The sequence below is a fragment of the Uranotaenia lowii genome, chromosome 2 (genome assembly GCF_029784155.1).
Source record: "Uranotaenia lowii strain MFRU-FL chromosome 2, ASM2978415v1, whole genome shotgun sequence".
NCBI classification, from domain to species: Eukaryota; Metazoa; Arthropoda; class Insecta; order Diptera; family Culicidae; genus Uranotaenia; species Uranotaenia lowii.
Window position 1 is genome coordinate 72,850,392 of NC_073692.1, and position 25,729 is coordinate 72,876,120.

The 25,729-nt window shown below is 37.4% G+C and overlaps 1 protein-coding gene across 1 annotated transcript in view; it reads left to right on the forward strand.

Moving 5' to 3' along the window:
* Window positions 1–25,333, forward strand: part of LOC129745542 (leucine-rich repeats and immunoglobulin-like domains protein 2) — a 46,530-nt gene extending 21,197 nt beyond the window's left edge. Inside the window, exons 2-6 of the mRNA XM_055738662.1 lie at window positions 6,964–7,038; window positions 7,161–7,442; window positions 9,871–10,522; window positions 10,587–10,755; window positions 20,402–25,333. Coding sequence (XP_055594637.1) covers window positions 6,964–7,038; window positions 7,161–7,442; window positions 9,871–10,522; window positions 10,587–10,755; window positions 20,402–22,428 — 3,205 coding nt within the window. The 3' untranslated portion in view covers window positions 22,429–25,333. The remainder of the gene's footprint in view (window positions 1–6,963; window positions 7,039–7,160; window positions 7,443–9,870; window positions 10,523–10,586; window positions 10,756–20,401) is intronic.
* Window positions 25,334–25,729: the final 396 nt, after the last annotated feature.

A 25,729-nucleotide genomic window follows, 5' to 3' on the forward strand; every position in this document is an offset into this window, starting at 1 on the left:
CAATTTTTTAACGTTGATTAAAAATAGGACATTTCAGATGACCTTCAATGTGTTTGATTTAAAAAACAAAAATTTTTACTGTGAGTGGAATAAAGATAACGTATGGTCGGCTTGATGCGCTCTTTTTGTTTTCATATTGATCAAAATAAATGAAAAGGCTTACTGCAAGAATCAATATAAAATATTGTTTCTGGCTCAGAATGGGGGTAGGCTTAATAGCGGCACGTTATCCAAACATACGGGAAAATTGTGCCTGGCTCATTTTTGTTAATCTCTTATTGAACTTGTCCGATTTATGGTCTTATCACTTTACTACTTACATATGACGTTTACTGGCTGAACGAAAGAAAAAAAGAAAATTTCATCGAGAAATACCAATCACAACAAAAACTACACAAAATCCACGACATAAACTATATAGAAGAATATTTTATAACGCTTTAAAGATATGGCGTAAGACTCTTAATTCTCAAGCATATGTTGAAATGCACATTTTCATACAATATTTTAAACTTATTTAGTTGTTTATTTTTAAAAAAAATCAAAAATTTAAATTTTACAATGAAAAACAGGTGTCCACTTTGATTCGTAAACACTTCTTATGAGTAAGCTAAATTGATGAAAGTTCTGTTTCGGCAAGCATTCAAACAAAGTCAAAATCAGGTTAAGAAAATCGGAATTTTCTCCTGTATCCTGTTAACCAAGGGAACAAATTTGATGGTATTGTCTGGATTCAACGGAGTGTTTGAGCTTAATTTTACTGAAAGAAGATTTAAAATTGTTAAGATTTTTTATAGATTCATTCAAGTGTCGTATTCCATTTTTGAAAATACACTTCTGAAATGTCTGCACATTTTTCGTAAATTTTTGTAAAAAAATAAATGTTTTTTTACGTCGGCGTATCTTGCAAGTGCCTTTTCATAAAAAAAAATTTGCCAATAATTTAAAAAAAAAAAAATGAAGGGCCAATTCCCTTTTAATTATATGCATGTCCTCAAAAGCTTTCCAAATGCTCTAAACTATAAACTTCAATATGGAGCCAGTTATATGTACAACGCATTTATCCGAATTTTACATGAAATCAAATTTTACATGAAATGTTTAGCTTAATTTTTTTTTCTGTGAAGGCTAGTATCAAGCTAGTTTTTCACGAGTTTTGCACAAAATACTGTCATAGTGTTCGTTCATTCATTCAGTAGTTTACCAGTTTTGCACGAGTTTTGCCCTAAAAGCAAGCGTGGAAAACTGTAGAAGTTGTCAGCGTGTGGATGAGTGATGCCGCCATATATTCCCAGGTGACGGTTTTGTGTGTTAATTTAAGTTAAAGTTTGTCACTGTGCCAGTGGAAAAAAAAAACAAATACGATATTAGTTAACTCAGAAGTCAAAATTTTCCGTTATTCGCTTTTTTTTCAAGGGAGTTTAACTACCAGGGTCATTCTTCCCTAATGCCAATTCGTCATTTGTCCGTTTTATGATATAACAGTGTTTTGGGGTTTTCAATACTTTCTCTGTGGAGCTAGTGTGTTTTACTTCCTAACTTATGATTACAAATTGAGCTAGGCTTTCCAATCCGGTGCCTGAAATTATTAAATCTGTCAGAATAAGAACCAGCCTTAAAAAATGTTGAGCTGCTGGCTAAATTTTGCGGACGGAATACCAATTACAACAAATACACCCACAAATCAGAATTCTCTCCAATAATGAACTTCCTTGGAGGTGGAATCATCGGCACAAGATTCTATGCCGGATTGGCACTAACAAGTTGTATTCTCTGCGCATCCGCATAGCATATTGTGGCATCCTAGATATGCCTCTGGCTCTCACAGCCAGCATAGTATGAAGAGATAAACCTTCTCATCATCAGCGATAGCAATCGCTTGTACAACTGAGCCTCAAAGTAGCTAGGCTTCGATGATGTCAGTTGTGCAGTCTCGAGAGAACCCTGAAAACGGGCCCCTCGGGATTCCACATTGGCGATCCATGCCAGATAAATTTTTACGTTTTTCCCTTTGGTGAAAGGGAGGAACAGGGCTAGTGCTTGTGGGCTACCCAAGCACTGGCTGTACAAAGCCGTAGGGCAAAGAGGTATTCGACCAGCCTCATTGGCAAAGCCCAATAGGGCCAAGAGGGTTTCGATAGTCCATTAGGGCAAAGCTTAATAAAGCTTAGAAGGATCCAACTGCCCATTAGGGTAAGCCCTTAATGGGCTAGTTAGTATTGTTTATTGAAAAACAAATATAGGTATAATAAATGAACAGGAAGAAAATACAATAGAATGAACATAATGTATGATTTGAATAAAATAAATTGAATGAATATAGACGACAAAATAAAATAAAAGTAAAAGAGAGAGGGTTCAGCCCATGCAAATCGACAATAGCCGGGTTTCAGCCCATGGCAGTCGATCAATGATAAAACAGCCGGGTTTAGCCCATGGCAATCGACAATAGCCGGGCTCTAGCCAAGGTTGCCGAAATCACAGAAAAATCTGTAATTTCACAGAATTTTGAGCAAATTTTTATCACAGAATCTGTGTCACAGAACACAGAATTTAGAAAAATTCACAGATTTCACAGAATTTTTGAATTTAGAATCGATTTCCAAAATTATGATTTTTTAGCCAATACAAAATTTAGATTCTTTTACCTTAAATTTAAAAAGTATGATAGGATATGTAATTTTAATTGATTTTTCCAAACTTAAATGTAAAAAAGACCCAATTTTTTATGAATTTTCTATGAAATTAAGGAAAAAGCATGACAGAAAACCATCACAGAATTTTTGGGTGAAATCACAGAAATTCAGATTTTTTTTTCTCAAAAACACAGAATTTTTTTCGGCAACCTTGGTTCTAGCCCATGGCAGTCGATCAATAATAAAACAGCCGGGTTCGGCCCATGGCAACCGAAAGTAAGCCGGGTTAAAGCCCATGGCCATCGGTAACAAAACAAATAATCAATGAGCCGGGTTAAGTACATGGCAAATAAAATACATAAAATGAACTAATAAGAACAAAGTTAATATAAACTTACACTTACACTTACTCTAAAGAAAACCTGAAATAAAAATAATATCAATCGTTTTGAATAAAAGGGAGAATGTGGCATCCTAGATATGCCTCTGGCTCTCACAGCCAGCATAGTATGAAGAGATAAACCTTCTCATCATCAGCGATAGCAATCGCTTGTACAACTGAGCCTCAAAGTAGCTAGGCTTCGATGATGTCAGTTGTGCAGTCTCGAGAGAACCCTGAAAACGGGCCCCTCGGGATTCCACACATATGTCTAAAAGAAACCAAATAATACATATCCCATATCCCATCACAAGACAAAGCAGGATGGAAATAATCAACCAGCAAGGATATTATCGAATGATGTATCGAGCACTGTGTGAGTACGTAAACCAGAGCTAGACAAAATGCTATGTTTCCAACCCCCGGCAAACAACCACCGAAAAACAGTTCCTCGTTTCCCATTCCCATCCCATCCCCGTCCCATTCCCATCTCATTACCATCAAATACAAAAAAGGATGAAAAAAAACCACTGACCAAACGACAGTTCCTTCTCGACAATAAACCTTCGTTTGCTAACTGACTCACTTGGTGCACTAACGGGTGTTAAATAAAAAATGAGAATGTTTTCAATACCTTTCAGTAACTCAAATAAAGAGCGTAAAATTTTCTGTCTCCAAGAAAATTGCTCTTTGGGCTCCCTAGAAACAGTAGGCGTGTTTGGTTTTGCTAGTTTGAATTTAGTCAAAGCAAAGATGGCGTCGAAACAGCACGTGCTCCGCGAACGCATTGTACGGTTCTACGAAACGCATTTCCAGCAAGGAAAAAAGTTCACGGTGGAACAATTTAAGGAAGAAAATGTACCTGTCAGTACGATATATCGTATCCTGGGTTCCCTGAACGTAGAGCGGAAGGTCGGAAGTGGTCGTCCGGTGACTATAATGACGAAGCAGAGGAAGACATCGTTAAAGAAGCTGTTTGACAACAAGGACGCAACCAGCCTGCGTGACGCCGGTCGGAAATATGGCTGCTCCCATGTATTGATCCATCGTACTTTCAAGATGGAAGGAATCGGCAGGAAGAAGACGAGGTCGCCGGAGTACACGGAGGAGCAGATTGAGACGATTAAATCACAGTGTCGGTGGATGACCAAAAAATACCGCGGGACGTCATTCGTTCTGGCTGGCTAGCGTACCTTGAGGAGAAAAAGATACCGTTCGTGCCGAAAGATCGTAACCCAACAAACTTGCCCCAGTGCCGCCCAATAGAGGATTTCTTTGGCTCACTCAGTGCCCTAGTGTATAAAAACAATTGGAGGGCATAGGACACGAAGCAACTGACTACAAGAATCCGGAATTGTATCCGGAAAATGGACGTAAGTGCCGTACAACGTTCTTGTGAGAGCATCGCGACAAAGTTGCGTCGAACATCAGTCCACGGCCCTTACTCAAACATTCACTGACATTTTTTTGAAAAAAATACATTATGTTATTAATAAAAAATACCGAAATCGATGAAAAAAAAATTACAATTTTTTTCATATGTGATTGAAAAAATTCTCATTTTTTATTTAACACCCGTTAGTTAAGTTATCGGACTGGCAAGTCAGAATAAGATTGTTGCTTTGGGTTCAAATCTCGCTGTTTTAAATATATTTTTCATTTTTGGATCAATCGTCCAATAGTGTAGTAGTCACTTTGCTTGGGAGCTCGAGTCTTAATGCCAGTAGTGCTTTTTCAATCAATCTTTGGTACAGTACACTTTTCAGCGTATTTTTAGCATTAATTAAATTAGCGCCGAGCGGCATTGAAATGTTGCAACTTCTTCTTTGGGTGTAGAAATAGCATTAAATTAACATATTTTGGAGAGAAGTCGACCTTAATCTCGCAACACTTCATCATCAACATCGGTAGGGATAATCAACATAATGTAGGCGAATTTGATTAGTTACATGATAAGTTGAAAACAAATTTTCAATCATGGCAAAGTAGCAGTGCGATCTGCTTAATCAGCCTTCAATATACGAGCATCGCTGAGACCAAATTTAAAATAAAATCACCCAGTTCTTGGGTGGAATGGATGAATGAATGAATGAATGAATGAATAGAACATGTGCGTGAAAAAAAATTATCAGTCCAAATTTCCAGTGTCTACAAAACGAAAAATGAAGTGAACCGGAACAGTATTCAGATTTTTCCTGTCCTGGTTCTGTCAAAGCCAGCTTCGTTGTTTATTTTGTAAATATGTTATTTCAAACCACGAACAAATAATGTCCCGCTATACTTTCATTACTTTTCTGAGAAATATAAGTTTTACATAAAATAAATTGAAACTTGCTACATAGTAACTTCCTACCATTAAAAGTTGCGAACAGTTACATAACAATGTTAGTTAGTTAGTTGACGTCCCACTTGAAACGGATATTGCACCTCTCGGACATACCAGTTTTCATGGTAGTTCAGCCTAATTAGGAGATTATTCATGGGCAATATTCATTACACAGTTCCAACACTCTATAGAATCATACCTTGTTAGTGGAGCATAAAATTGCACCTTTTGGAACTAATGCACCCTTTCCTGTTGGCTTCCTATTTCCTGAAATGTTCAGAACCTACCAGCTAGTGAACTGGGATAAATCCAACAACTTTCAGCTTCCTGAAAGTCTCCGACGCGACGGCTGTCAATCATTCTGACAAGTAAGGTGTGAATAAACTCTCCATCTTCCATCTCTAATTTTGTCGATCTGTCTCAACTCTTTCGCATCGCTTACATTTTTGCAAGCAAGCTGGAAAGCCGTACGGATTATTTAGTGGAACCAAATGCAAATGGTCCTCCCTTCCTAGCTGGTCCCATGGAATGTGACTAATTGCAATTGCAAATATTAGCCGCAGAAACGCTTCGCGCGGATGGTGTATTACTAATTAACGCATCGGTGTGATTTTTGGCCAAAACTGACCTTTTCCTCGGAATTCGTTGATGTTTCGTTTTTCGTTTTCGTTTTCTGCGACCAAGAAGGTGCCCAACTAGGTACTACCAATCGATTGGTCACGAACTGGCAAACGATGGATGTTTGCGTTGTTGTTGTTTCTCTTGAGTTTGCCAATTTTTATGTCACGATTTTAACAGTAGGTAAAATTCAACCGAAATATAAAATTCGAGTTGTATCAATTTATGAAACTTATCCATGAAGGAGATTTTTGATATTTTCGTATGAATGGGCATGTATGTTAGGTATTAAGAAAAAAGGTAAAGTTACAAAACGTTTGAAGTGAAATCTGCAGTTTACAACACAGAACTTACGCAAAACTGTTGGATTGAAGGCAAAAGTACGGCACAAGTCTCGAATCGGTGCCCCATTCACAGGAAATCACTCTCGAGCGTGATCTACACCTGAACCGATAAGGCTCGTTTTCGTTCGAAACCCTAAATTATCTCGAGACTGTCACGTATCATTCGAACGTTGCGTTACCTGTTGTTAGAAATGCATTGCTAGTAGAACTTACACACCTTGGAAATTCCCATCCGAGTACGTAAATCGTTCGGTTTCGCAACAACTATCATTAATTTATAATGAATGATGGTGCGCATTTCGTGCGTTACGCTATCTCTGAAGGTTTATTACAAGTGCTGCCTAAAGGTCCCCTTTCAAGAATTCAGAGGAGTTCAGAACAAAAATTTTGCCCTTTTGCCAACCACAGTACCTACCTATTATTTGTAATGAATTACGAATTACCGCATTCCATCAATGACGGAGCGATCTGTCTTAACTGGGACCGATACGGTTGACATTTTTCCCTCGATTCCAAGGAAAGGTGTGACCACCTCAACGCAACTTGTTTACCGTTCCATGAGTATGATTTATCGATAATTGACCAAATGCGCCCAGGATTGATAAGGCTGGGAGATTTCGTTTCATTTTTTTTCACCATTCGATTAATCTTCATTTGCAGGGAGCTATCGGCTAATCGACTTGGAGCGGACCAGGTTCAGACTCAGGTGGCCAACCTTAGCAAATTACAAGTACTGTAAGTAAACATACATACCACATAGTTTGATCGATTAGCCTTCATTGGCTTAGTGATTGTTGACTTAATCACACCTCGTCTGGATTATGTTATCACTCCTAATTGTTACCTTCACTCAACAGCAATCTTAATCACAACAACCTTGGCCGGATACCGAACTTTCGAGGCCTGAACAAACTACTGAGGTTACTGCTGGCCAACAATGGTATCGATTCGATCGAACTGGAAGCACTTCAGGCTCTGGCCAGCCTCAGGGTTCTGGATCTTTCGCGAAACAACATCAAAGACGTTCAATTCCTATCGTTTCCGGCCAAGAATAACTTGCAGTTTCTGAACCTGAACTTCAACAAGCTGACCGTCCTGGGCAAGGGAACTTTTCAGAGACTTTCATCGTTGAAAAGATTGTAAGTAACTTTAATTTATGAACAAAACAACTGCAAAGCAAATTTTTAAAAATTGCCACAATTGTCAAAATTGTCAAAATTGTCAAAGTTGTCAAAATTGTCAAAATTGTCAAAATTGTCAAAATTGTCAAAATTGTCAAAATTGTCAAAATTGTCAAAATTGTCAAAATTGTCAAAATTGTCAAAATTGTCAAAATTGTCAAAATTGTCAAAATTGTCAAAATTGTCAAAATTGTCAAAATTGTCAAAATTGTCAAAATTGTCAAAATTGTCAAAATTGTCAAAATTGTCAAAATTGTCAAAATTGTCAAAATTGTCAAAATTGTCAAAATTGTCAAAATTGTCAAAATTGTCAAAATTGTCAAAATTGTCAAAATTGTCAAAATTGTCAAAATTGTCAAAATTGTCAAAATTGTCAAAATTGTCAAAATTGTCAAAATTGTCAAAATTGTCAAAATTGTCAAAATTGTCAAAATTGTCAAAATTGTCAAAATTGTCAAAATTGTCAAAATTGTCAAAATTGTCAAAATTGTCAAAATTGTCAAAATTGTCAAAATTGTCAAAATTGTCAAAATTGTCAAAATTGTCAAAATTGTCAAAATTGTCGAAATTGTCAAAATTGTCAAAATAATCAAAATTGTCAGAATTGTCAAAACTATCAAAATTGTCCAAATTGTTAAAATTGTCAAAATTGTCAATATTGTCAATATTGTCAAAATTGTCAAAATTGTCAAAATTGTCAAAATTGTCAAAATTGTCAAAATTGTCCAAATTGTCAAAATTGTCAAAATTGTCAAAATTGTCAAAATTGTCAAAATTGTCAAAATTGTCAAAATTGTCAAAATTGTCAAAATTGTCAAAATTATCAAAATTGTCAAAATTGTCAAAATTGTCAAAATTGTCAAAATTGTCAAAATTGTCAAAATTCTCAAAATTGTCAAAATTGTCAAAATTGTCAAAATTATCAAAATTGTCAAAATTGTCAAAATTGTCAAAATTGTCAAAATTATCAAAATTGTCGAAACTGTCAAAATTGTCAAAATTGTCAAAATTGTCAAAATTGTCAAAATTGTCAAAATAGTCAAAATTGTCAAAATTGTCAAAATTGTCAAAATTATCCAATTTATCAAAATTATCAAAATTGTCAAATTGACAAAATTGCCAAAATTGTCAAAATTGTCAAAATTGTCAAAATTGTCAAAATTGTCAAAATTGTCAAAATTGTCAAATTTGTCAAAATTGTCAAAATTGTCAAAATTGTCAAAATTGTCAAAATAGTTAAAATTGTCAAAATTGTCAAAATTGTCAAAATTGTCAAAATTGTCAAAATTGTCAAAATTGTCAAAATTGTTTAAAATTGTTTGAAATTGTTTAAAATTGTTTAAAATTGTTTAAAATTGTCAAAATTGTCAAAATTGTCAAAATTGTCAAAATTGTCAAAATTGACAAAATTGTCAAAATTGTCAAAATTGTCAAAATTGTCAAAATTGTCAAAATTATCAAAATTGTCAAAATTGTCAAAATTGTCAAAATTGTCAAAATTGTCAAAATAGTTAAAATTGTCAAATTTGTCAAAATTGTCAAAATTGTCAAAATTGTCAAAATTGTCAAAATTGTCAAAATTGTCAAAATTGTCAAAATTGTCAAAATTGTCAAAATTGTCAAAATTGTTAAAATTGCCAAAATTGTCAAAATAGTTAAAATTGTCAAAATTGTCAAAATTGTCTAAATTGTCAAAATTGTCAAAATTGTTAAAATTGTCAAAATTGGCAAAATTGTCAAAATTGTCAAAATTGTCAAAATTGTCAAAATTGTCAAAATTGTCAAAATTGTCAAAATTGTCAAAATTGTCAAAAATGTCAAAATTGTCAAAATTTTCAAAATTGTCAAATTTGTCAAAATTGTCAAAATTGTCAAAATTGTCAAAATTGTCAAATTGACAAAATTGTCAAAATTGTAAAAATTGTTAAAATTGTCAAAATTGTCAAAATTGTCGAAACTGTCAAAATTGTCAAAATTGTCAAAATAGTCAAAATTGTCAAAATTTTTAAAATTGTCAAAATTGTCAAAATTGTCAAAATTGTCAAAATTGTCAAATTGACAAAATTGCCAAAATTGCCAAAATTGTCAAAATTGTCAAAATTGTCAAAATTGTCAAAATTGTCAAAATTGTCAAAATTGTCAAAATTGTCAAAATTGTCAAAATTGTCAAAATTGTCAAAATTGTCAAAATTGTCAAAATTGTCAAAATTGTCAAAATTGTCAAAATTGTAAAAATTTTCAAAATTTTCAAAATTGTAAAAATTGTCAAAATAAATTTGAGAATGATACCTATGATGTCGCAAATTTTGAAAGATGTCAGCTCCAGTTGTTATAAAAAATGACAATCAAAACAAAAAAAATTAACAATTTCTTTAATTCATTCCAGGGAAATCAACAGCAATCTCATCGAGGAGGTCCAAAGTTTGACCTTCCAGAACCTGAACCAGGTCAAAAGTCTAAAAATGAACAACAATCGCATTACAAACCTTCTGGATGGTGTTTTCCATGGCTTTACCACAATCACTACCCTGGAACTGAACAACAACAGCATCACCAGCATCCGGAAGGGAGGACTCTTCAACCTGACAAGTCTTACCAATTTGGCCCTGTCCAAGAATGCCATTTCGGAAATCGAACAAGACGGATGGGAGTTCGCGCCACGGCTGGTCACCCTGGACTTGTCCCATAATCGCCTGGAGTCACTGGATAAAAACACCTTTGAAGAACTATCGCAGCTGAGGTCTCTTAATCTGGAAGGTAACCAGATTTCCGCCATTGGTGAGGGAACGTTCAACAGCAGTAAGAATCTTGAGGAACTGAATTTAGGCTTCAACCGAATTTCCTGGACCATTGAGGATATGCGGGGACCCTTCTTCGGATTAGCTAAACTGGAGAAACTGTACTTGAACTCCAACGAAATCAAATCCGTAAGCCGGAACGCGTTTATTGGACTTAAATCGTTGACGCTGTTGGAGCTCAGCCAGAACAACATTTCTTCGATCCAGAGCAACGCCTTTAAGGATACAGTTCGACTGACGGTACTTTTTTGAAAAATCAAGTTCATAAAACCACTTAATTAATATATTTCTCATCCATTTCCAGAATCTGATCATGAACTCGACCAACCTGCTGTGCGATTGCAATCTGGCCTGGTTCTACGCGTGGATCAAGGAGCGGCAAGATATCTTCCAGCTGGATGCTGAATGTAGTTATCCGATTTGGCTGAGGGGTCAGCTGATCCGGAGCCTGAGCGCGTCCAACTTTTCATGCTGTAAGTATTGATATGGCATAGAATTTTAAAACAATTTTTTTGTGTAAGAGCATTGAATTTGAATTGGAAGCCTATGGATCTTAAACTGTCGTGGTTTATCCGAAAGACTGAACAACACTTTTCCTTCAACTGCTTATCATGTTCTAAACTGTTTCCCTTCTAAATATGTGTGTATGCTTTCATAACTCATGCAGTAGAGGATTAAATACACTGAGCACAAAATTTTCGAGTAACATTGCAAAAAAACTCAATTCAGAGTACTCTTTAAGGTACGACTAACCTTTAAGTTCACTTTGTTGTTGGTTTTAAGGACCTTGGACAACTTTATCACGCAAGCAGCAGTCTTTTTCTGCGGACTACATTCTCGGAGGTTAGACCATATTGCTTGGATAGATTGCATCAAAGATCTTGGCTTTATTCTCCACGGAATACAGTAGTTAGAGACACGCACTGATGAGGCAGTCGATGAAGCCTCTAGGAGACTTGGTGTCAAATTGTGAGGGCCAAAGAGCTTCCAGAACATTTTATTACAATTATCTGTATTTACATTTTGAGGGATGAGGTTTGAAAATCCACGATTTATATGTGAAAATGTTTAAGAACATGTTCTGTAACCACAATTTACTCCTAATTTTGTGAAATTATAGATTTTTCTGTGTTTTTGGCAACCTTGCATGGATCCCTTCTCTAACTGCCTTCTCTAACTTCTTTTGAACTGTCTTTTGATAGTGAGAGATCATACTAGCACTAGTACATTTTACGGCATACTCGATAACAAAATCACGTTAAGCAGTACCCCTCCTCTTGACGATTCGTGGCCTGATCTCTCCTCTGACGACTAACATCTTCTCGTTATGGCTTGAGATATACCGTACTTCTCCTCTCCACGTGCAAGTTATGATCTTTCCCCTAACGACTCAAGGATCGACTTTCTTTCGTAATGACTCAAGGTTGACCCACACATCCATACTTTTCCTCTACACGACGCAATGCCTGATCTTGTCTCTGGTGACTCAAGATCTGACATCGCCTTCGCCTTCGAATGACTTGAGGTTAATGCCTACAGACCTCATCTCTACACAACTCAAGACTTGATCTCTCCTCACAATAATGACTCAAAGTTAACATGCATACTCCTCCGCTTGACGATTGAAGCCTCTAATCTCTCCTCTATCGACTTCTGATCTGACAATTTCTCGTAATGAATCGGAGTTCAACATACCAACCTCTCCTCTTGGTGACTCAAGGATTGATATCTCACTACGAAGACTCGAGGGTTCTCGCGTTTGCCCACCGTGTATACATGAGAGTTGGCCGAGAGCAATTGACCGTGGGCACAGTAGTTTTACACGTCCCCGCAGCTTCGATAATTGGGAAAAGACACTATTACTTCAAGTGGTGAAGATATCCTTCTCACAAGAAGATATTCTCCTAACGGTCCGGCGCCGATTTTACGACGCATAGGGCTGAGATAAAAGGTCTCCACTGCTGGCAATTTCTCGATATTCTTATAACTGTTCTTCGGAAAAAATCCCTCGAAACGTCAAAGTCGAAGAGCTCGGAAAAGCGGTTGAACGTTTTCATATCACCGATGAATGCACTATTGGCTCCATGTTTGTTCAATCGAATGGGAACATACAGGTGAAGGTCCTGTTTTCTCAGTTCATGGGGTCTTACACTAAGAGCTTCCAGTAGCGTAGGACAATCGATTCGCGATGCCAGTAGATCGGCGACAAAAGAAGCCCGCGTTGCATTTCTTCGGGCTTGAACAATATCCATGTCTATGAGACGAAATCGATGTTCGTAGCTTGGCATGTGGAACGGGTCTTTCCAGATAAGGTGTCTGAGGGCATGACGCAAAAAGCGCCTCTGGATAGCCTCGAGCCGCTCGTTCTAGTAGTAGAGACATCAGACAACTGATGCGCATTCAAGGATGGATCGAACTATGCTGCAATACAGGCTCTTCAGACAGCACACGTCCTTAAATTACTTGGCCACTCGAAATAAAAATCCGAGGCTTCCAGAAGCTTTATCGACGACGTAGTTGTATGTGTTAAGAATTCCAGCTTACGGTTGAGTATTACGCCCAAATCATTGATGTGGTCCACCCGCGCAATGGACTCATCTCTTAAGAAGTACTCCGCGCAAAAAGGCTGCCGTCTTCGAGTGAAACTGGTGACTGCACATTTACTGTGATTCAGAGGCAGGCAGTTCATGTCGTACCACTGTGCGAAAATATGTCGTTTATGGTGTAGAACAGTTTAAGATCAACAGCATAACAAAGTTTCGGGCTGTCGAGGAGTGAGAGCACATCGTAAAAATAGATTAAGAAGATAATCGGTCCTAGGAGACTACCTTGGGGCACACCGGAGGAGGCAAAGAACTGGCCGGAGAGAGTGTCTCCAGTGCAAACTGCGGAACCAGCCATGTAAAGTTCCGCAGAATTCTAAGCGTTCAAGCTTACCAATGGCGATATAGTGGTTCACCTTATCAAACGCTGCTGACAAATCGGTATTAATGGCGCCAGTTCGAGTCTTAGTCGCAAAGCTTTCGTGGTTAGTTGTCGTGGAGTGTTTGGACATAAAACCGTGCTGATCGATTGAAAAATTTTGCATACAGTATGAGAAAATCGGATCCATAACGACTTATTCAAATAATGTGAAGATTGCACTTAAAGCAGAAATTCCTCTATGGTTGTTGGGATCCCGCTTTCTATGGACCGGAAACATGTAATCTTCCTTCCACAGTGAGGGATAGGTGGCTCTGACAAGAGAAGCTTGAAACATGAGTCTCACAGGAGTCAGTAAAACAGGCATTAATCGTTTTAAAAAGGTATATGGTATAACGACCAGGCCAGTAGAGAGGGAGTTTTTGAACTTGAACCGCTACTTTAGATAGGACCGCATCCTCTACTACAATCGTGATCATGCTAACAGCACTCTCCACATGTTCTAGAGATGTTGAAGAAGTAGCAAAGGTACTCGAGAATTTTTGAGCAAAGAGAGCACTGATTTCGCAATCAGAGTTTGTAGTGTTGCCATCCAGAAACATTTGAGTTGGACCACCAGGTTCATTTCGCTGACTTTCGACATACTTCCAAACGCTTCCATAAAAACGCTTACTGGTTTTTTTTTTATAAGCGAAGTTCAGTCTTCGATATACATTAGACTAGTTCACTTTTCGGCTTTTTTCGCTGATCACAACGCCACTCACAGGGTTTGATCCTCATTCATTTTCAAGTACTCTGGCCGAATTTGAGCTCATTTGAGTAAGTTTCCGGCGTGCGCTAGGAGTTTTATTGAAAAAAGTCCATTTTTCTGGAAAATTTTCGTAGATGTGTTCTAGCAAGCTGTTGTTAATATAAAATGATAATTTTATAGTGCTCGGTGATTGGTATGACGAGCATATGTATGGACCTTTTTTAGATAATTGACTGTATCAAACCGAAAAAATTTAAAAATTCATAAACTACCAACTTTTACAGAAAATTTACTTACAAGTTGTGAGCTTAAAATCAGTAGTAAATAGAAAAACAATATTTTCGATATCAACTTTTCATAAAAAGATAGCCTTATTTATAACCTTAAATTTGATGTATAACACTTAATGATCGCAAGAGTGCTAGTAAAGTTATTCAAATATCTATGCAACAAATTTGATTTGATAAAATATTTTTCATTCAAGTTTGCTCCACACCAACTTGTGCACAAGAAAGGATATTTTATTCAATCAAGTACCCCATGACGGGGCCAGGAGTTAAAAAAAGCGCGCGCTTTGATCAAATTGTAAGCAAGTCCTCTTGATGCCACGTTTTGCAGGTTGCATGATGCTAAAACTTGAATGGAGACAACATTACACAGCAAAAAAAAATGTAACGTAGGCCGATGTAATTTCAGTTGATGTTAGCCAAACAAAGCATTATTCATGTTGTTTGATGTAATAATACACATCTTTCAACTTTAAGGCATTTACGTAAGAAATTAAAAATATTACATATGTTGGATACATTTTATTACATCCAAACGATGTAAGGAATCTGAACACGCCGTCTTGTGTAATATAATATCATCCGTTGTAATATTACAGCGTAGTAGTCCGCGGTTGTCGAAAATTTAATTTGTTTTTCTCCGCGCTTCAAAACAAGAACTTAGGATTTTGCGGCCAAGAAGGATTTGTTCGGCGGGTAAGTTACATAAAAATTAACAGAATCCCTGAGCAAATCTTCAACTGGAAGGTTGATTTGAGTTTTTTTTTTATTTTTAGGGAATTTACCGAGAATCAAATCATTCTATTTGATTTCCTTCGGAATAAGATTCGTCCGAAGCTGAAGGTAAGTTATTTTCTGTATTTCCTTTACAAAATTTGGAAAAATATGTTTAAAAAAAACAGTTTAACAAAGCGTTTTTTCACAAAACTTTCCGGTTGTTTATCAAAATTTTAGACTTTTTTCGATTCATATCGAATTTTGACTTTTCCCGCAGATTAACGATTAACGTTGATGATAAAAATCTTATGGTTGGTGATGGAAGTGGCAGTCTGGCTGAGAAATTTGAAAACCACGCGACATACCTTCGGCGACCGCAAAGTTCTGGCCAGCATGTGTGGAAACCTTTGCTAAATGGTGATAAGGTGACCCTGAGTATTTGGAGGCCATGTCTCGAAACGAATGAATGGCCCAACAAGCAGTCATTTAGGCAACGGCAGGCTACATTCGATTTAAAGTCCACAAATTGCATATACAATATCTTCTGAATGAATTTTCTGTAGTCAGACAAAAATTTTTGCTCGATCATCATTTTCAAGAATCTACAGGAGTTAGTTCCGGAACTTTTGAATAATATTTCAACATCAACAAACAACGAATAGTTCAAACAAAATCCAGTGATTGTGAGAATAGGTTTTAAATCAAATTATTTGTTTTGTGTTTCAAAATTACTAATATTTTTTTCTCTTTTTTAGATTGCGTTTTTCAACAAAAATACTACGTTTTTGCTAAAGGCTGTTTTTTAACCGAACGTTGTGATACCATTTCTGTGGCGTTTGAGAACTATTTTCAAACTTTTTTCTTCTACTTTTTCAAATATCCGATGTGCGCATCCAAAACTCTGGAATTTCTTCAAAAATTAATATTGAAAATCAAACCCGATACAGGAACTCGTTCGCAACAATTGTGGGTAGCGCACAACGACTAGTATGATCCCTTATTATATGAATTTGTAAATAATTGATTAATAATCTTGATTTTTTGACAGATTAAGTTTTAAGTTTAGAAAAAGTAAAAATAAATATTAAAAAAATCATTAGAAGTTTCGTTGTTTGATTTCATAAGAAACGACCTTCGTTGGGGAAAGATATGAAAAGCTCTTTAGGGGTTTTAGAAGACTCTTTACCAACTACTTCAAACCAAACTAGGTTAGTGGAGCGAAGCTTTTTGAGTCGAGTTCTTCTTTGAAAGCGTTCAATTTTTTGCAATTCAAGCATATGTTTCTGATTTTTATATTTTTCTTAATCTGGTTACATGAGCATAGTTATACAGAAGATAAAAAAAATCGAATTTCAATTTTAGTTTTATCAAATTTGTTCACATGCGGTTCAAAATTTTAAGTAAATTGACATGTGGAAATTTCGACCAAACCATAAATTGTTTTAAAAAATCCGATTGAACAAAAAAAAAAACATAAAAACAAAGCTACATTCTATATTATCTCAATAAAATATCGACCAACTTGAATCACAACCATTTCATCAAAAAAGTGAACCAATGCTTATAAAAAACACAACATAATTTAATATATTTAGTGGCAAATGCTCACGCTCAAAACCAATTCAAAACTTAAATTTTTAAATCAGAACTTGAAAAGAAATTCAGCATCAGGATTCATAACTGAAAATGGTATTCTAAAATGGAGCCAGAGAGCAAGCAATAGGATATTTCACTACCAGGATTCGATTGCACGTGCTAATTCCACTTATACGATATATAAATTTGAATTTACATATTCATATTTCATATCTTTATTATTTTTAAATTAATAATGAACTGGAAATGACTGAAAATGTTAGGAGCTTCGCACATTCTTAATGTGTGACGTTTTATACTTTGATACATACATTTACTGATCTTTTTACATCCGTTCTACGTACTAGATTGTACAAAAAAAAGATGTAATATTAGGTCGCCTTTACAACTCAAGTTATGTGCACGTTTTCGATGTAATATCGCAACACTTTTTTTGCTGTGTATGATTCAAAGAATGTGATGTGAATGTTTGAATATCTTTGCTTGTACTGTAGCGATAATTAAGTGTTATACATCAAATTAAAGGTTATAAATAAGGCTATCTTTTTATGAAAAGTTAATATCGAAAATATTGTTTTTCTATTTACTACTGATTTTTAGCTCTTAACTTGTAAGTAAATTTTCTGTTAAAGTTGGTGGTTTATGAATTTTTAAATTTTTTCGGTTTGATTTAGTCAATTATCTAAAACAGGTCCATACGAATGCTTGTCATACCAATCACCGAGCACTATAAAATTATCATTTTATATTAACATCAGCTTGCTAGAACACATCTACCAAAATTTTCCAGAAAAATGGACTTTTTTCAATAAAACTCCTAGCGCACGCCGGAAACTTACTCAAATGAGCTCAAATTCGGTCAGAGTTCTTGAAAATGAATGAGGATCAAACCCTGTAAGTGGCGTTGTGATCAGCGAAAAAAGCCGAAAAGTGAACTAGTCTAATATACATCCTTAGATTGGGAGAATTTGAGCTTATGATGTCTTCAAATTCCCGGAAGTCGTTCGCTTCGGCACGTGGTGGTCGATAACGTAATTTAAGATATGCGAAATGGTTTCGGCCGCAACATTGGGATTCAATGGATCAAGTTCAGATTCCCAGTCGATGGTTCCTGGTCACCATGGGTGATAGCATCTAAATCCTTTTTCTTGAAGTCGAGATAGAGAGGTGCTGATTTTTCGAAGCATGCAATCCAGTGACCTCGAGCGAGATCAGTAAAGCTGGATGATGCTGAACTGCCTTAACGAACGGAGCAGGAGCCGAATCAATGGTCGGAACACGAGACCCTTGGCTAGGAGAGATCCAAGATACGGCCGTTTTCGTTAGTAATTCTGTCTGTAACTTGACGCAAGGTTGCCGAACACAGGTAGTCTAGTATAATGTTTGAAGGCGCCGAGAATGTAGAGCGTACAGGGTTCGGATACACTTACGTGGTAAGCTACCATGTTTGGGGCACCACTTTAAACCGGACATATTGAAGTCACCAATGACGAGAATATGTAGTTGCGGGTTCTGTTGGCCATTGCTATTCGTGACTCGGAAGAGTTGATCGAAGTGCTGAGCTTGAGTTTGAGCTGATTTGTTCAATCTGTCAATAGCTCGGTCTTTCAGCGGCATTCTTGCATTCGTTCTGGCAAAACTATGGCGGCGAGAAATGCCATATACCTAGTAACCGGATAGCTCCAATGGTGGCGGCTCATTCTTTCTCTTCGACTAGGGAGTTTGTTCAGGCTCTATCGTCTCGTCTACAAGATCGTATAATTGCCTTTTCCAGCTCCGCATATAGTAAGCGGGCGACTGGTTTGGCTGATCCGGTACACACCTGTTCAATTCCGACTTTCGCCTTTCTCCGATCATCGACCATCCTCCAAGTTTCATACGACATCCATGCACTTATCCTTACTTCCTCGTTGTGATAAAGGCATTCTTGATTCCACACCACTGTTCTTCGACTGTTCTGTTTGTCGGCAATCCCGAGGCTCGGGATTCAAGCAGTTCAACGTTTGCCCTTTTCACCTCTGGATTCTCCAGTCGGCAAACGTCACGATGTCCGACTTTCTCCTCTCGTCGTTGGACACGCGAACTCTCATTCCTATCTCACTAAGGACGAGGGGATGGTCAGATGCAATGTCTGCGCTACGTTTGTTGCGGACAACAAGGTTCCTTCTCCATTTTCTGCTGATACAGATGTGGTCAATTTGTTTTTCTGTTCGGCCATCTCGGGATACCCAAGTGAACTTATGTGCTCTGTCCAGTGTCGCTTATTCTAAATTTGCGCCTGGTACAGCGCTCAATCGGACTTTTAACGCTACGATTCGGAAGTTTCCCGACGATGACGACGTCATTAGCCTCTCTTCCTCGAGAGTTTTCTCCAGCAATGGTTTTCCACCTTCATTCAAGGTAAGCTGCGAAGAACTGATTCCAACTCTAAATTTTAACATTATCGCAGTTTACGGAATCATTACCTTTAATTTCTCACATCTGAGAACTTCGGCTGTATGAATTCTTCGAGAATACACATACATAATTCAAGCTTCTTTCTTCGCTGTACCCTTGACCTCGTGAATCGATAGTGCATTTTAACAGAATCTATTCGTTGCACAAGGTATAGGAACTTTTTAATCAAGATCATCAACTGCATGCTTACATTCAACAGTGTTGAAAATGCAGGGGTGGAATTATGAATCATATTCGATTCGAGTTACCCGTTTCGAGTTGAACTCCAATCGGATTAGAATCAGTATTACGAATCTCGTTCGAGTTCTAAATTTTAACGTATTAGATTTCGAGTAAATCGGGTAGTAGATCATCTCAAAACGTTCCATTCGAATCGAGATCGGTAATGCCAAAGTTGGTCGAATCGAACGAAACTCGATTGTTTCGAGTTCCATAATCCCGCTCCAGGTTTCAGTGGTGGAATAGAGTTTATTTTCATTCGTATTGTAAGTAAGGTCCTACGTACACTCTATACAAGCGATTGCTAGTGCAACCAGCGATCGTCAATACACGAATTGCCAAATCATGCGTTTCAACACCTCCTCTTAATTCGCAGATTGAGAATGTTGCCGAAGCATCAACAAACTCTTCCAGCTATCAGAAATAAGCTATTGCATGCTAACTGCAGCACAGCAGAATATCCCAAGATGAGCTTTTGAAACGAGTTTCTCCTTTCAATCTCGATCCCCTGGGGTATTTGTTGTTCAGGTTGGCTCTGAAGTCGGCAATAGGGTGAAGCTGGCAACTGACGCGTTGCCCAAACAACCTTCCCCGAAGTGCAATCATCCTCCGACTAACCGCAGCGCAGCTCGTGACTCGTTATGGCTCCGAGAGTAACTCTCTCAGAATCCGCCTTGGCTCGTCTCTGCCTAATGGCTGGCTCCTTTAGCTAATGAACTCCTCTGTGATAGTAGTGGGCGGCGGACACTCTTGCTAACCGCAAGTTTAACTCTCGCTCTATCCCTTTTCCATTTTCAAATGTATGTATCTGGGCCCATAAGCAGTTGAAAACGCAGGTTTTAGTGGTGGAATATGTAGCATCCTAAAATGTCGGAAAGCCAAGTAGCTTGTAAGCGATGATAAGCAATCGCTAGCACAACTGACCTTTCTAGCATCTAGATAGCAATCAGGTCAGTTGTGCGTCAATCTTGATATGAACTCTTAAAATGGGCCGTCCGGGTTTCCACAAAATAGAATTAATTATGAGTTTCAACCTTAGAGAAAACTAGTGAGCTAATGAATATAATAATAGTAAGATTTCTTTTTCAAACAGTCAGTACGCTATTGAAAGCTAAAGATTTGTATTTTTTGCATTAAAAATAAAACAGGATCATAATTTTATATTTCCAGACGACTCCCCGAAGCCGCACCTGATCGACGAACCGAAATCGCAGCTCGGAATCCGTGGAACGAACGTTACGCTCAGCTGCACCGCCACCAGTACCGCAGCCGACGTGATGTCCTTCAAGTGGAAACACGACAATCTAGAGTTGCCGGACAGTGCTTTTACCGTGCGACAAATCAACAACCAAAATGGAACTGTTGGCAGTACCGATTTGACGATTCCTTATATTCAGGATGCTGGTGCCGGAAAATATCAGTGCATCATAACCAATGGGTACGGGGTGGTTTACTCGCAGAAGGTTAAGGTGACGGTCGCAACTTATCCCAAGTTCAGGAAGACTCCGGAGAATATTAGCGTACAGTCGGGGAAGATGGCCCGGTTGGCTTGCTCGGCTGTTGGGGATCCGAAGCCGCAAATAGCTTGGGAAAAGGATGGGGGCAATGATTTTCCGGCGGCTAAGGAGCGAAGGATGCACGTGGTACCGGATGAGGATGCGTTCTATATTGTGAATGCTCAGCTGGTGGACATGGGGATTTACACTTGCACCGCGGAGAACCCTGCCGGGGTGATCCGGGCCAGTGCCCAGGTTGAGGTGTTTGAGTCACCGACATTGCTGAGACCGCTGGAATCGAAGAGTGCCGAGTTTGGCAAGACGTGTGTTCTGGAGTGTTTGGCTTCCGGTTATCCGAAGCCGATGATTCACTGGTTTAAGGATGGAGAAACGATTCTGGTGACGGAGCGACATTTCTTCACGGCTGAGAATCAGTTGTTGATCATTGTTGAGGCTGATTATGATGACGCTGGAGACTATGAGTGTCGGTTGGAGAATGAGTTCGGAAGTGAACGGGGATCGATGAAGCTGAGTGTTATCGAGGGACCGGAAATGATCCATGAGGTTTTCGGGAATGGAGTTAGCGATAAAGTTTACACTGGTCATGTTATGCAGAATAGGGACGTTATAGCGATCATTGTGATTACGGTGATTTGTTGTGCGATATTGACTTCGTTGATATGGCTGGTGATTATGCATCGAGTTCGGAAACAGAATGGAGGGAATCGATCAAATAGCTCCGGCATGAGTGGAAGAGATATGGATTTGAGTTCTAATATGGAGGCGAATCAGGAGAATTTGATTGTTCGAAGTGGAGTGGAGATTTCGACAACTCCTGCGGGATATTTGGAGTTTTTGATTCCAATGGTTCCTAATGAGGCTACAACCAATGTGGATGACGATGATGAAAATGCTAATTTGACGAATCGCTGCTACTATACAGTGGTTCCTAAAGTGCCACCGAAGCCGCGTCGAAGGGCCGAAGCCGAATCTGATGACATGGATGATGATCTATCGTCGAAGGATTCGGGTACAGGAGGAGATTGTGGCTCGGCAACTGGTTCTACGAACGCTCACCGACACAGTCACGATGACCTGAAATGTCTGCTCCAATCATTGAACCGAAAGTCTGTTAATCTAGCAGGAGACGGTGATCAGTTTGCTTCCTACGACGATATCGATCCGGATGCAGATCCACGTATTGAACCACCGCCTCCGATACCTCCAGTCAATGCAACATCGGCCATTCTGATCAAAACTAACCCGGATAAGATCGTGTACGGTGATGATCTGCCTCCTCCGCCTTCGATTGTCTCTCGAATGGCAACGTCGCAAACTTTCCCCACCTTCATCCATCCATCCTCGAATACACCCTCTTCATTGGGGGCTTCATCGATGGAGGCTGCGGTGAGTAGTCAACAACAACCCCAACCGCAGTACCCCCCGAATCAAGTACAGGTCAACAAGCTGTACCAGTTGCTCATCGAAAACCCCCGGCTGCTCGAGAAGCCGGCCAAATATCGTAGCAAATCGATGGATGTCGAAGAACATCAATCCAGCAGCGGTTTCGTCGATCAGGAGACGTCCGGTGTTAGTAGTAGTGGTACGCTCAGTAGAGAATTGGATCAGAGAGTTGACAGCTGCAGTAGTAGAAGTAGCATTTGTCCAGGTGGAACAGATTTGAGAGAAGCTGTGAGGTAAGACTAGATCGGGATAGTTGGCAAATTATTTGTCGAGGAATTTTTTTGAAACGGAATGAAAAAACCTAAAAATAATAACAAAACCAATTAACAACATTCCAGTATTCCTCAAAATTGGAATTATCCATTGGATCCAACCTCCTATATGAATCTAGTCTCAATTTTTAATCAAAAACATACGGTCAAACCAAAAGAATTCTACATAGCAAATTCCTTACCAGCTTCTCAAACAAGTTCAAGTCAGTACCCCATCTGAGATAGTCTACACTACCAAATGCAACCCGATAGATAAATAGATGTTTATTGTAGAATCTTCGTGATTTACATTCAATGACAGTTACATATAGTACAGAGTTAGTCAGATAGGAAGTTCACCTTATAAACTTACATAAATCTACTCCGAACAAGCCAGAAGTAACCATTTTGATTTCCAATTCCCCTTCAAAATACAGTGTATCATTCACGAACAAGTCATAATATATTGTAGTTTTTTTTTAGTTTCTCTAACTTATCTGCAGTATCAAGTACAAGAATTGCAATATTAATAAGTTGCAAAAGAAATAGATAAATAAAACTTCAACAGAGTTCCTTGTTAGTTTATGATATGATAGTCAAAAGTGTGAGAATAGGGTTATATTTTTTTGGTGTGCGTGTGTGTGGTTTGCCAACTTTCTCTGATCCATTCTTGAGCGTTCAGCTCCTAGGCTTGACATGTAAGATCAATCTTTTACTCATAAAATTTCAAAGTCCACTCTTACCCATTACATGATGATCGAAAGAATAGAAAAAAACAAATAATGACAATTTTTTCCCCTTAGCGTTTAGCTGTCCATTTTCCATAATCGCGAAAACTACTCAACTAAAAAAGAAGTGATTTGTTACCCTCTAGTAGTTTAAATAAATTTAACACCTAAAAAAAGGCGTGATTGATAGATTATACTTAATCGATAGTCGATTGTTCATTGGAATTGTGTCTTATTCAACTGCGAAAAAAGCGAAGCGTGTTTTAACTCTTTTGTAATGCAACAAAAAGAACAACTAAAATTTTCGGCAAAAAAGGACCAACAACCGGAAATTGTAAAACGACAAATACTAACGCCCTGAGCAGAGCGCGTTTAAGCTTGTCGGGAAACATAGCCTTACGGAAATGGACTGAAATTGATTTCGATCGTGTGCCTACTTATAATTAATATGTATTCGTAACACTCTACACACACAGGAACCATTTTAAGTCAGTTATGCTTGCCTTTTAAGTGAGTTTGCCGAGTTTAGAGACGGAACTATATATATTTATACTTAAGAGGTTAACATGAATATTTTTTTTTTAATGAAAATGCTTCCTAAGAGACACAAAAAGTGTAGATAAAAAATCCACCCGCCACTAAAACAACATAAAATTATTAACCCCGGAAATTAAAACTATATTGAAAACTATATTAAGAGCGATAAGTTAGCTAAGAATTGACACTGTGATTTTGTTTTCTTGTTTTATTTTCATTATTTAGTTGTGTAGGATAGATAATGTAAGGTTTTGAGTTTCGTTTCGCTTTAAAAAAAAACATACAACCATTTGGCTTAGATTCTTTATAACATTTAGCAGAGGAAGCACAAACATGCAACAGATAAAACATATTTTTTGGTGACGATTGAGACTATTTTCGTTTTGTTTGAAACTAATTTGTTTGAACAATTTATTTTCATAATACCTAATGCTTTAAATTTAGATTTTGAACATTCAAATTTTTTTTTTAATTTACCAAATTTTAATAATTTGCAAAAATATTATAAACTAAATTCTGTTGCACGGCTTCCTGTTGCGGTTCCTTACATTAAAGATGAATTTTGGAAAACTTCCTTCTTCTAGATAAAAAAAAAACCGTTTTAAATATTGGAAAACAAGTGCCGTATTAATTTAAGGTTCGGCTGTTCGAATCGAACTCATTTAACTAAATTAGCGAATCAAAATTAAAGTAAAAGTTGCCTTTCTCTCACCTTGTTATCTACTCACCCCCAGAACAATGTTCTTAAAAACAAATTCTATGCCGACAACATTGAACATAAACCTTCAATGGATCAATTATTCACAGAATAAAATACAAAACAAATCAGTATTCGCCGTTAGTTTCTGCTACAATAGACCAAAAATCTTTACACAGTACCGAGAGTGAAATCTCAAACCAACTCAATCAATAATTAAAATCATCAATCAAACCGCCCCGCGATGTACAACTGTGCACATAAATTTAAAGCACTCGCCCGCCCACTTAAGTTATTTATTTATTTGCAATTAACCCATACATAAACTAGATGAATAGTAAATTCAAACACAAACAAAACCAAAACAGTATACGAAAATGAGCAGTACATACATAGAAATACAGAACATAAATTCGAAATAGTTCAGCTACTTTACATCACAACCACTCGCTTAGTTTGTAAAGACCAGGATAAAAATTTGGCAGAATCGAACACAAAATTATACAAGTTTGTCTAAGAACAGTTAAAAACATTTATAAACTACTCTTAGGTCAGTTACAAACCGACAGTTTTAAATACAATACAAACAGATGGAGCTATGTGTAAAAATATAGACTATAGAAAGTCAACTAAAATACTACCAAAATCAGAATATTATACAGACAATTTCCCCTATGTAAATATATAAACCAACAACTCTATTTTCTCTCGTTGAGAAGTCCGTCTATCTTCATACAACACCTTAAGATAATGTCTAAATTATTTGACCAACAGTAACAAAATAAGGGATGAAGAAAAAAAAAACAAATGTGATTTCGAAGACGAATATACTAAAGCCTTTTTTTTTTATTGGTCGTTCGGTCTTGTTTGTGCGAATGCGAAACTTTATAACACAATAAAATGAAATTGGAAATAATATTTTAAAATTATTCATTTGATGTTTTTCTCTGCTGTTCAGTATCCGAAGTCCCTTTGAAGTTTTATAATGGAGGTCCTGTGTGATGAAACTGTTTTATCTAGTTTGAAGCCACTAAAAGTATTTAGTCATCTGTGTGGGACAGTAATTGGAAAGCTATTCTCTAAATAACGAAGAAATTTAACAAAAGTGGTCTAAGATGGCTACCTTGGGGAACACTTGACGATATCACAAGTTCGCTGAGCAGAAGAAGTTCATTCCAACGGCTATGTTCTGTAATAAACAAACCAGTTCTGGAACGAATCGGGCGCTAAAAAAAGAAAAGGCTCAGTATGCTGGCGTTTTTAAAGTCAGCTATGTACGCCAAAAATATCGGTCATCATGGCACCGAAGATGTTTATAGGTAGGA